This window comes from Xyrauchen texanus, chromosome 28, assembly GCF_025860055.1.
Source record: "Xyrauchen texanus isolate HMW12.3.18 chromosome 28, RBS_HiC_50CHRs, whole genome shotgun sequence".
NCBI classification, from domain to species: Eukaryota; Metazoa; Chordata; class Actinopteri; order Cypriniformes; family Catostomidae; genus Xyrauchen; species Xyrauchen texanus.
In genome coordinates, this window is record NC_068303.1 from 25,702,682 (window position 1) to 25,716,228 (window position 13,547).

Sequence of the window (13,547 nt, forward strand, 5' to 3'; positions counted from 1 at the left end):
ATGCAGCTCATTACTGAAGCTGATTATATTACTCACTAAGTTCTGACAGAGCAGATGACTCTCAATGTTTATATAAAATCCATGATATATACTGCATCTGCCTTCAAGTGTCTATATTTGTCAATTTAATTCTAACCAAAAGAGAGATGAAGTGGAAATCGCAGAAGATACCATTGATGCACATGTAAATATCTATGAATATGTGTGCTATGTTGCTCTGTATGTATTAGTCCAATTGGTTGGCAAGTCATGCAGCAAGCCATTAATTCATTCAGTTTTGGAAGAAAATTCCCCTTGTCACCTTGAGGCAGGAGATGTTGTCTTTCTTCTCCCAGTTATAAGATAAACCTTGTTTCTCTGTTCATTAATTCCATTTGTGCACTCAAGCATATGAGTGATAACATTCGTAATTACAGGCCTCTGCAGACATGGAAAACTTTGGAGTATAAGGAACTGAAGTCTGAGATAAATGAGGGTTATTTTCAAGTAATTCTTTAGCTTTAATCAATATGAATCATACGATGAGATTACATTGAGTCTCTGAAATGACTCTGCAGCCTTTATGCAATTTTGTAACTAAATCATTTGTAACTTTTTTACATTTCTAAGTCTTTTTAGGGAGAAAAGAATGAATTAATAGGGAGATTACTGTAGATTAGGAAAATTTGGAATAAAGTGTTTTCTCTAATGGCCATGTCCACACTAATACTTTTCAGGTTGAAAACGAATCGATTTTGCTATGTGTTTGCCTCTCATCTGCACTGGAACAGTATCATACACATATATATATATATATATATATATATATATATATATATATATATAGTATACATATATACACCACGTAATTAATTCAATAAAAAAAATCGATTGACAGCCCTAATTAAAACATTGTTTTAACATTTTGCTTAATTATTCACATTATTTGCATATAGGGAATTTTGTGACAGGAAAAACGTGACAGAGCTAAGGCCAAAAGATTGTTAGATTATTACAGAGAAGAAATATGTAGTGTTTTATTTTTCAAAAAGATATGCAATATTTCTTTTTCGAAATATTGTTATTGTTATCATTTTATGATCTTCGTTACGATACTTACATAGAGTTCTGTGTGTATTGTGACTGCTGATGTTCACATGCTAACACCACCATTGACTGTCTCCCATTGACTTTTGTTGCTAGGTAACGCAGCTTGGCCTGACACTATAGTGGTCTTCTTGGCATGCGGTTGTCCTGAGCAGAGATCTGATAAAGATATGGCATGTTCAACACAGCTCCTACATCTCTGTGTCTATGAAGACAAAACTATAAATCGAGTCCTTCCTGTTTTTCCTCCACAAAAACATATACATATACTCAGGTGTCTTGAATATGATTGAACAGAATCTTTGTATTCCACTTATGGGTCGATAGAATCAGTTCTATTCCCCAACTGCTCTCTGCCCTCCCTCTCCACCTTATCAGTCTCCTCATGTCCTATATTCTGTAAATGTTATGCCCTAGATTCTTACCAACACTCATTATTTAGACACTCTAAATTGCAGGAAGCAACTGCTGTCACACGTTTTTAGCTGTCACACGTTTAAGTGAATTTAAGAGTATTTCTCTCTTTACAGAGACTCCATTAGGAAACCATCTCTTTTGCTTGTATAGATTGGAGGAAAAACCATTCAATTCTAAGGCATTCCTATTGAACAATATACTGTGATACATACAAATGCTGTCAATAAGTTTCTGTGAACATATAATGCTTCAGCATTCCAGAAATCTGGGCATTTGATTTATTCGTTGCTATGGGCAACTGTCCTGGCCATGTGACCATGTGTGAGCTCATGTTTTAATTAATCATCTCATCATGGAAATGCAGTTTTTATATTCACTGGGGTTTGACACGCTTGAGTATTCATTTGGCTTTTGAGTGTAACTGAGACCATTAAGCCTGTAGTATTCATATCTGGTGGCCGTCTCACTCGCTTTCCTTCAGTGCTACAGTTAAAGGCACCACATGCAAAATTATCAAATGTGTAAAAACACCCTGAGCTCAAAGAAAATTAACTGCATGCTCTTCTCTTCTGTCTAATCTGTGCTGTATTTAAAAAAAATAAAAATCTTGAGGCAATTATATTTTTGACCTGAAAATATTTTTTTTTACTTGGTATTTTTGTTTGATTTTCCAGTAAAAATATATCTATATATATATATTAAAAAAAAAAAAAATAGAAGAAGCAGCATGAATTTAGATTTTAAGACTGTTTTCCAGATAAATGTAATGAAATTTAGTAAGTATATACAAATATGACTTTTATGATTTATGCTTAAAACAAGAAAAAACTATTTGCCAATGGGTTGGCTACATTTTTCTTACCCCATTTGCAAATAATCTTTTTCTTTTTTTAGCATAAAACCCAATAAATACTATTATATTTGTTTGAAAACAAGACAAAATGTGTAATTTTGCTGTTCAAATAAATGTATCTTGTTTTAAGCATGTTTAAATATTTTAACTGTAAAACATACCAAAAATACTCATTATCAAATATACTTATTATAATTATTATATATATTTTTTGGCAGTGCATGCAGCTGCAAATGATGAAACACTGCTATATATATATATATATATATATATATATATATATATATATATATATATATAGTAATATTACATTGTAACACTTCTAAAATATATATATATATATTAACCCTTAAATGCAGGGAATTTCACCAAACACTCTTACATATTCATGTCCTTAGAGACCCGGCACCAGTGGCGGCTGCTGGTCTTTCAAAGAGGGGAAGCTCATTTTCGGCCTACATTATAAACTTATTTAAAAGTAAATTCTGCCCTACGTTCCTTTTCGAGAAAATGCACTGTGACTCTGTCGTACCAACTAGGCGTCTTTTCCAGTGACTTGACCAGTGTCTTCTCAATGGCCAGCAGAGCTAGGCTGCTTAAATGACCTTGGCCCATTGTGTTACTTGGCCCTTGTTGGATGATTCACTACTCTCATCATAAATGACAGCTCCTGTCGGCCAAGCAAGGATGTTACATCAATAAGGCGGTTTAGGAAGGCCCTGTTTTGTTTGACTGTTTCATTATGTTTAGTCACTTGAATGCGAGCACCTTCATTGATTGCATGCTCAACCCTGATCCTGCCCATGCAACTTAATCTTGCACATGCACTCACATGTTCATTGCTCTTTTCAAGTCTTTTATATGCCCTGTCAAAGTTAGACAGATCTCCAAACCCCACTTTTGACCAAACAACACATCCGTGAGATGGTTTCATCAAGAGGCATGGCCAGCAGTACATTTTATTTGTCACAGCACTTCCAGTCAGCCAGCTAACTTTGTCATACCAGGAGAGCTGAAAAGACCTGTTATTTTTCCCTATTTTTTGCACTAAATCAATCTTAGGTGTTGATCTGCCCTGCTGTTTAATTCTAATTTTTTCCTCGTAAGGAAGACTTTCAAATGGCTTCGCCAAAATCAGGTCGACAATATTAGCACCGTCTGCCATCGTGCGCAGTTTCACCCGTACTGACGCTAGCCTAGCCTACTGTATGAATGAATGAATGAACGAACAAACGAACGAACGCTCTAAAACAAAATATATTAAACTTGGTAAAACTGAAACAAGGAATGTGGTGTATAATTGTGTGAAATGTATTATGCAAATTGACTAGCAATTTCGCCAAACAAATATAAAGAAATAGGTTGCAGCAGTTTGTCTTTCGACTACACTTGAGAAATCCGCGATGGGACTGAGCTGAAATAGCTTCAGTGACTTCTTATAGTACAGATTCGCTGTCAATCAAAAGGAGATGCAGTCTTTCGACAGATCCTCCAATCATCACGCGGAAGCCCGGAGTCCGGGCCAGCCCACTCCTCATTCACCCCCAGAGACGCTGAGCGTCCGTGGGCGGGACATAATCGCAGCATTTATCCAATGACCGTCTATTTTCGGAGCACTGAAAAAACTGTTCAGAGCAGCCCCATTGAAGTCAATGGACGCTCGGCTTCAACAGGGAAATGCACTGACGCTACGGGAATGTATGAGAAGTAAATCGAGTCAGCCGACCTGCTATATGTAATGTAGCTGATTCTGAACGAACTCGTCTTCGAGATGAACGTGTTCTAACGCATTTTTAGTCAATAAATTGTTTACACAATAGTACATATTTGACCATTATTTTTTTGACATTATAGGGGAAGCTGAGCTTCCCTTGCAGTCTTAAAGAAATCTCCACTGCCCGGCACGTATATCAAAAATGGATGTACAAAATGCCCAGCTAGAGTAAAATTCTCTAAATATTTCAAGTCAATTAGAAAGTAATAGAATAAAATATATTTTGATGTTTTATTTTCAAATATAGAAAGAAATAATGCAACAAATCTGGACAAATCTAGAACAGGATTTATTACTTTCACACTGAAATTTCAGAGACACAACTGGCTGTAAAACACATATTGAGCTACACATATCACATAATCTACACATAAACTACAAATAAGGCTTCTGTTAGGGGAACTGCCACTGCTCAGCGCCTCTAGTAATCGCATTTTATGTTTGCATTAATCGTATCACTCTATCACCGTGACAAACATGTACCAACCCAGACGTCAAATTATGTGCTGTTAAAAATGCCACACTCACACCAAACACCCAATACTGGCTGTTTCTGTGATCACATGCACCCTGCTGTTAGAAATAAACCTGTAAAAATCCAATTAACATCAGCACTCTTTGCTTTATTTGTTTGGTTCACATTTTTGTCAAAACATTTGCAAAGTTTTAAGAAAACATGTCCTAATTCAATCTAATCTGAGCAAAGGCCTGGGGCATCAACATGAATCTGATAAACTATTAATTTTAGCAGCCTGGTGTACGTATGGAGGCATCACTCCATTAAGAGAATGATGCTGTTGAAGCTTTATTATGGGATAAAAAGATTTTTTGTGTGTGTCAGCATTTCCACTCTAGGATTTCAATCAGCACAACAAATGCTCTGAAATAACACAAGGAAATGTAATGAGCTTACATGCCAGGGAGTCTCCCTTAGAGCTTTTTGGCCCTGAATGCCTTCTGAAACAGGCTAGAACAGTAAGAGATGACTGCAATGCTGAGCGTTGAGTGTTAGTTTTCCTGCCCATTTTGTGCTAAGATAGATTTTGTGTCTTTGTAGGTTAATAATTTAGTTGCAGTTGGACAAGGTGGGATGGCAGAATTGTCTTCCTAGCCCCAAACAGCTGGTGCTGCTGGGAGGGCCAGATGGCTCCAAGCACAGAGCTGTCAGAGGACACAGGACAGTCATATTAGACAAGTTGTCTGCCTCCTAGAAGCACTTTTAGGAAAAAGAATACAGCAGCAATTAGTTATAAGTGATCTAATGTATAATTCAAGAAGGTGATCTTTCAAGGAGTTTCTTCTCTGCTTGTTTAAAACTTAGTTTCAATGAATTAGTTGAATTGGTTCACAAATCAGTCTAATTGATTCGTAAGCAAACCAGACTCAAAAAGTCTAAATTTCTAAAAGTCTGTATACAATAATTCCAACAACTGGAAAGGCCAAGTAAATTCATTTGTCAAAAATTGACACTGACTACCACCCCTGGAGTTACGAGTTGGAATCCAGGGTGTGCTGAGTGACTCCAGCCAGGTCTCCTAAGCAACCAACTTGGCCCGGCTGCTAGGAAGGGTAGAGTCACATGGGGTGACCTCCTCATGGTTGCGATTAGTAGTTCTCGCTCTCAATGGGGCACGTGGTAAGTTGTGCGTGGATCGCGGAGAGTAACATGAGCCTCTACATGTGGAGTCTTTGCGGTGTCATGCACAACGAGCCATGTGATAAGATACGCACATTGTCTGTCTCAGAAGTGGAGACAACTGGGACTTGTCCTCCACCACCTGGGTTGAGGTGAGTAACCGCACCACCAGGACCTACAAAGTACTGGGAATTGAGCACTCCAAATTGGGAGAAAAGGGGATAAAAAGAGATGGTACCAGTTTTGGATGTATTCAACAAATCAATCTTAATACTTGTAAATAAAAAAACATTATGCAATTTAACAATAAACATTTCATAAAAAAGTTATATATGCAATATAATATCTTATTTATTGATTAAATACATGGATTTTTTCATTTTAAAAAGCTAAAATGTGACCAAAATGAAGAAACATTAATAAAATATAACTAGTAAAATTTATATTTTCATAATGTACCTGGTCCCCTGTATAATTAACAGCATTAGATGGGAGAGAATGTATTTCAGATATAAGCAAAAGGGACATTATTACTGAAATACACCCATATGAATGGATATCGAATTGGAACTGAATCGAATCGAGAGCCTGTTGATGGAAGCCTGAAATCTGCATCAATACCCAGCCCTAACAGTGATAGTGCTTCAATTGCTTGCTTCATATAGAGATTTGTTTCAGAATAGTACTGGCAGGGCAGTAAATGTTGTGTTGTGTAGTCAGGTACAGTCTGTCTCCATATCTGAGGATCCAACTCTGAACTCTTGCAGGGCATTGTACTGGACCCAAAAGGAACTAAAATGCTATTTAAAGCTCACTGTGTGGCACAGTTTTTAGAATTTCTACTTACAAGGGAAGGAGTCCACTTTTTAAAATGGAAATAGGTATAAAACCTGCCATCAATGTTTAATGAGAGAATTGTGGAAAAAATGTATTTAGTCAAAAACAAAATCTTTGTAATTTCCATGTTTTGATCACTTGTGATATCCTGCAGTGATAATCAATAAAGGTTCATGTAATTCATTTTGACCCCTTGGTTCCTCCCAAGGTTTCTTTCTCATCTACTTAAACATCTTAGGAAGTTTGTTCTTGCCATGGCCACCTTTAATGTGATTTCTGAGGGGTTTGAAAGGCAATGTTCTTTGTAAAGCTGCTTTGGAACAATATGCATTTGCTATACAAATAAATTGAATTGAAATTTATATTTGAAGACCATGCATCATAATGTTTTATTTTGTGTTTTTAGAGCTCCCAGAGAACTGGACAGACACCAAGGAGACACTCCTGGAAGGGATGGTGTTCAATGTAAAGTATCTAGGCATGACTCTGGTTGGTCAACCTAAAGGTGAAGACATGGCAGCGGCAGCTATCAGGAGGATTGTTACCACGGTCAGTCACCAAAGTAACAGGGTAAAAGTGTGGTCTTGAGATTAGAAAGTAACAAACATCAAATTGGTCCAAAACCTGGTAAAGCAGATGGATTGTGTTATTTTGCTGTTACATTTTTAGCAGCTTCTGACAAAGATTACTGTTATTCCTTTGACAGTTTGTAGTGAATGATATAGAATGATGTTCATTGTACCTCCATTGTCCCATTGCTCCCATTAGCTTCCAGTTGATTAACAAAACAAAACTGAAACCAAATGCTTTTTTTGATCAATAGTCTAGGCCCCACCTGTATTCACCCTATTGTGGGTGGGAAAATGTTGTAGAGTACAAAAGTATCCCAGGCTTTCAATAAAATCTGCTTGACATGCTATGAAGAGTTTCCTTCTCAATCCTCATATTATATAATGTAGGTCCCACATGGTATTCAATTTAAAGGAATAGTTCACCAAAAAATTATAATTCTCTCATTTACTCACCCTTACGCTATGTTGTATCAAGTTTTCTTTCTTCCCCAAAACACAAACGAAGATATTTTAATTGATATATGATGTCTGTATGTCCATACAATGCCAAATAATGGTGACCAAATTTTTAAGCTAAAAAGCACATAAAGGCAGCATAAAAGTAATCAATAACACTCCAATAGTTTAATCTATGTTTTCTGAAGCGATCCAAGCGGTTTCCTTGGTGATCATGATTTCAAGCTTGATTACACTTCCTAGCACTTTGCGCCTCAAGAAATAGGAAGTGTAATCAAGCTTGAAATCATGATTGTGCCTAGAGACAGCAATGGCCAGAAGAACAGTAAAAATATGTTATATTTTTGTCTGTTCTCACCCAAACCAACTGAATTGCTTTAGAAAACATGGATCAAACCATTGGAGTCTTATGGGTTAATTTTATTTTGTCCTTTCTGCAGAACACAAACAAAAATTTTTTGAAGAATATTTCAGCTCTGTAGGGCCTTGCAATGCAAGTGAATGTTGAACAAACTTTGAAGGCAACATAAAAGTAATCCATATGACCAATGTTGAACAAACTTTGAAGGCAACATAAAAGTAATCCATTGCTGTCTCAAGGCACAATAATAATAATAATAATAATAATTCCTTTTATATAGTACTTTTCTAGGCACTCAAAACACTCCACATGGTATGGGGGAATCTCTTCAACAACCACCATTGTGCAGCATCCACCTGGATGATGCAACTGTAGCCATAGTATGCCAGAACACCCACCACACACCAGGTATTGGTGGAGAGGAGAGTAGAGTGAAGTAGCTATTTCAGGGATGGAGATTATTAGGAGGCCATGATAGGTAGGGGCCAATGGAGGGAATTTGGCCAGGACACCGGGGTTATACCCTACTCTTAGCCCTGGGATTTGTTTTAATGACCACAGAGAGTCAGGACCTCGGTTTAACATCTCATCCGAAATACGGTGCTTTTATTTTACAGTATAGTGTCCCCACCACTATACTGGGGCATTAGGACCCACACAGACTGCAGGGTGAGCACCCCCTGCTGGCCTCCCTAATACCACTTCCAGTAGCAACCTTAGTTTTCCCCAGGAGGTCTCCCATCCAGGTACTGGTCAGGCTCAACCTTGCTTAGTTTTAGGCAAGAGCTGCAGGGTGATATGGCAAGCTTGATTACACTTCCTATTGCTTCATGCATGCGCAGAGTGCTAGGTTGCGCTAGGAAGTGTAATTGAGCTTGAAATCATGGTCGCCAAGGATGATGTCAAGTTTTATAGTGAAAATTGAGTTTCATTTTGGTATGTTCTCACACAAAAGGGATTGGATCTCTTCAGAAGTCATGGATTAAACTACTGGAGTTTTATGGATTACTTTTATGCTTCCTTTATGTCCATTTTGGAGCTTGAAAATGTGGTCACCATTCACTTGCATTGAATGGACAAACATCACATTTCCATTAAAATATCTTTATTTCTGTTCCGCAGAAGAAGTCATATGAGTTTGAGATGACATAAGGGTGAGTACTTGATGAGAGAATGATTATTTTGGGTTGAACTATTCCTTTAAGTACACAATGTGAAAATAGATTAGTTTCTTATAATAGTACAACCAAATCAGACTGTATGAAATTAACTCTCTGTCCAAACTAACTGTCAGCCTTTGAATACCTGAGATGAGTATAACTGCAGTCTTCGTCATTTGTGTTTTAAATGAGTGTTGAATGTCTCCCGGGGAGGGAGAAAGACCCTCTAGATATGCTTTGCCTGATTTCCTTTGTCCTTGACACAAGTCTCCTCTCTCTCCTCTTCTGCATTTGAACCATAATTTCCCCACATCCTCACCCATTTTTCTTTCATGGCAGTACACTTCAGTAATGTACCAATCTGTTTATATGGCTGGATCATAGTAACACAACTTAAGCAAGGTCGAATATGCACCATTTGCATGAAGTGTCATGTCTTTTTAGCTCTTTTACCTACAGTACAGACAGCCTTGTTACAGTTAAAGGTCCACACAGGCTTTGCTGACCTTTTGAGGTTATTGTTTATGGTCATTGAGTTATGAATGACATTTAAAAGTTGAGTATGACAAATTTGTTTGTCTAAGGCTCAAACTAATTTTATTGCTCAGAGAGTGCATTTTCAAAGCTCTGGAGACATAATGGAAGTCTCAGATATGTTTTCAGTTATGTCAACTTTTTATCAACTTTGTCTCAGATGTTTTGCCTAAGGAGAAATAAAAATAGCCCCAAATGAGACAGTTATTGGCATACATTAAGAGTAAACTGCTTGTATAAATAGAATACCCCTTTGAATTTGGTCTTGAAATAATTTGATAAAATAGGTTAGAATAGAATTTGATGATAAATATTAATGTTCATATTCAAATTTCTGACTTGTATTGGCAGCCTTTGGTATCTTGGCAAACTCTAAACTCAGTCTGATAATTTGTTGAGGTCTTATCTGAATCTTTAGAGAAGACACATACTGTATAAGATTACTAAATCATTTTTATTGAGAGAAACATCTGAGAAACGCAAGTCTCTATTTGCTCTCAGTTTAGCCCATTAATGTCTTGGAGAAACTATACAGATTGTAAAGATTTAATTTGTATATTATAATTTTTCCCATCGGCAGGCTCATGCCAGTGCGAACAAGTTTCAAAAAGTGACCCTCACTGTCTCCCCTAAAGGAATCATCATCTCAGACACAGAGACCAATGACCTCATTGAGGACGTTTCCATTTACAGGTAATAACCCACATGAAAATGGACGTCCCTCAGGAATTTTAAAAGCCATTAAGTCAATTCTTTGGATAAGCATCTCTACTTTACTCCCTCCCAATTAACTGTGTAAAGATTTTCTGTCAGTCTAGATCTGCAGAGCTTCATGTTTTTTTTCTTCTTCACTGAAAACAACAAGACCTCTGCAGTCAGATCACTAACCAGTGATTCATTAACATTTAAGTATGTCAATCAGATGTTCACACAAGGGACAACATGCTTGGATCTTTTTCCTATATTTCCTACATGTGGTTCATCTTGATCACAGAGATTCAGGTTTTTTTAAATGCAAAATTATTTTAGGTTGAAATAGAAATGTTGTATTGTGCACCTTTGTTAAAGGGAGGTGTTTAATTCAAAATGGGCACAATGGGTGATTCAGAGTGCAGAGAGATTAAACTCAAATATATTATTTAACATCACTGAATCAATCTGAATACATTAGGTTAAACCATCAAAATAATTTTTAAAGGGAAATTTCACCCAAAAATGAAAATCCCCTCACTCATGACATTCTGGATGTGAATGACTATCTGCTGTTAAACACAAACAAAGATTTTTAGAAGAATATCTCAGCTCTTTAGGTTCATACAATGCAAGTGAATGGCAACCAGACCTTTGAAGCTCCAGAAATCACACAAATGCAGCATAAAATAATTAATCTGACTCCAGTGGTTAAATCCATGTCTACAGAAGTGATATGATAAGCGTGGGTGAGAAACAAATCAATATTTTTTTTTTTTTTTATATTACTCTCCCTTTTTATATTACTCTTTATATTACTCTCCCTTCTCACCCAAAAATCATTGTTTTTGTTTAGCAGAAGAAAGAAAGTCATATACATCTGGGATGGCTTGAGGGTATTTACTCACCCTCAAGCCAAGAGAGAACTATCCCTTTAAGGATTAGACAAAAAAGCTTCTTAAGGTAACAATGCAACCATGTGTCATAGAATCATGTAAACCTAAGTGTAATCATGTAATACCTACATTTTTGCAAAATGATTTGTACATGGCTTCTAGTTTTTAAAATTTGCATTACATAATCAACTACATTCGAGTCAGATCAAATTGTGCAGTAGCTTAATTAAAGTGATGCAAAGGACGGGGGTCGACATGTGAGCACAAATCGTGAAGCTAAAGCAATTGTATTCTTTATCTTTGCTTTTATGACACTAAGATTTAGTGTATGTTTTTTTTTATTTAAAACTCGATGGAGATTTAACCTTAAAAACCTTATCTGGGCTCATCTTACATTTGCTTTTTATGACACTATCACTTAGGTTTAAAGTTTAGGGTAAGCAGGAAGTTAGGTTTTTAATTTTAAACCGGATTAGAGCATTAACCTCAAAAACCTTTGTAAAAAAAGAAAATGTATGCAGCGTTTAAGCAACTTACCTTGAAACTGCCGCAAAAAGTGAAAGAAAAAATTATGCCATCAGGCTGACCACTTTTTACAATGTACCCAAATACACCACACACGCCCTCTCTGTCCTTCCTCTCAATGCCAGCAGAGCATCAGGTCTGCCACCAAACATTCTGTCCTTGCACCTGGAACTCTTCCATCCCTGGAGCAGTCCTGCCTGCACCCTTCAGTGAGCCTCAGTGGGGCTCTGGCTATTTAGTGTAATAACATATGGATTTCTGTGTAAGACTGTGGAATGCAGAGAGCTCAAATATCAGGACAAATTGCTCTTCACAGCACCAAGCTTCTGCTTATATTTTAAGTCTGTATTATTAGTCTGATTCAGGTAATGCATACTTTGGTCTAAAAGAAAACACCCTGGGGATGTGAGTCGTATATGGAAGAATGCAATCAGAGTAGACTTTGATCATGCAGCCTGTCTGAATTTCAAAGGGGCTGGAAAATAAACACCAGTGCCAGGGGACAATTCCTCAGAGTTCAGTCGAAATGCTATAACTAATGCTGTTTCAACCCTAAGGGGGTTTTGGACAGAGGGTGAAGCACATAATCATGGGCAACAGACCCACTGACAGTAAAGAGGAATAGGGAAATTTGGAGCATTCTGAATGAAGTGGTGGGGGTTTGAAAAGAAGGAAACATCTTTGCCCTGATGATATGAATCATATTCCTATTCACTCTTTTGAGTCCCATTCCCCACAGCCGAGTACACAAATAAGGAAGAAAAAAGACAGCTCTACTATTTTTAGTGAATAAGATGAGATGATGTTGTGTCTAGGCTCAGATTGAGTTGTCAGTTTTATTACATCAGAAATCTGGGCAATCTGGGTCTTTTTCCTTTTCTTTTTTTTTGTGCTGCTTCTGTTTTATTACAGTCAATGCTCACTGTCATTTATATTTTTTCTGTGACTTGTTATGCAGATATGTCAGTTTCAATACTGCCAGCTTGTCTCTTTCAAATAAAACATTATATTTTTGTCAAGACTGTATTTTGCTAAGCTACAAATCTTTCACAGTGATTTGTGTAATGAGATTCACTACGGTGCAGCATTAGGGGGCTTTCACACTAGCACTTTTGGTGCGCACCCCGGTTCGAATGACGTCAGAGTTCGGTTCGTTTGGATGATGTGAACGCTGTCTTCCGAACTCGGGTGCGCACCCGCGAACCGTACTCGAGTCCGCTTAAAAAGGTGGTCTGGGGTACGGTTCATGTGAACTCCAGTATGGTTCGCTGCTGATATGAACGCAGTCGAACCAAACCGCGGAAGTAAACCGCTATTGATGACGTATAATGTGGTCGTCAGTCTCACACGCGTCACTTTCAAAATGAGCGGAAAGGGTTTACTTTCGTGCGTGTATACACTTACCTTGACGAAAAGCGGGATTGACGCACACGCACTGCAAGCAGAGAGATGATTTCTGCTTGCCTTCGCAAAAATTGTCTTCGGAGGACAGCCCGCTGTCTTTGACGCAAGTGTGTTTCTGTATCTTGATGTTGAAAACAAAACCAAAGGTTAAAAAAAGAAGAACAAATGTAAACCGAGCAAGTCTATTCATTGAATTTTGACGCCTTTTCATTTCGCGGTTATCAAGCAACACGATTACGCACCAGCTGCAGCTTGATGACGCAAGCGTACCGCGGTTCGGATACAAATATATAATGTGAACACAGTCCATCGGGGGCAGGGGGGAGGGGGGAGCAATCGAACTCGG

The 13,547-nt window shown here is 37.5% G+C and overlaps 1 protein-coding gene across 2 annotated transcripts in view; it reads left to right on the forward strand.

Annotated features, from left to right (window-relative positions):
• si:dkey-71h2.2 (low density lipoprotein receptor adapter protein 1) overlaps nt 1-13,547 on the forward strand; it is a 47,251-nt gene that overhangs the window by 13,809 nt on the left and 19,895 nt on the right. For both annotated transcript variants that reach the window (XM_052096620.1, XM_052096619.1), the window contains exons 2-3: nt 7,010-7,152; nt 10,267-10,379. In XM_052096620.1, coding sequence (XP_051952580.1) covers nt 7,010-7,152; nt 10,267-10,379 — 256 coding nt within the window. The remainder of the gene's footprint in view (nt 1-7,009; nt 7,153-10,266; nt 10,380-13,547) is intronic.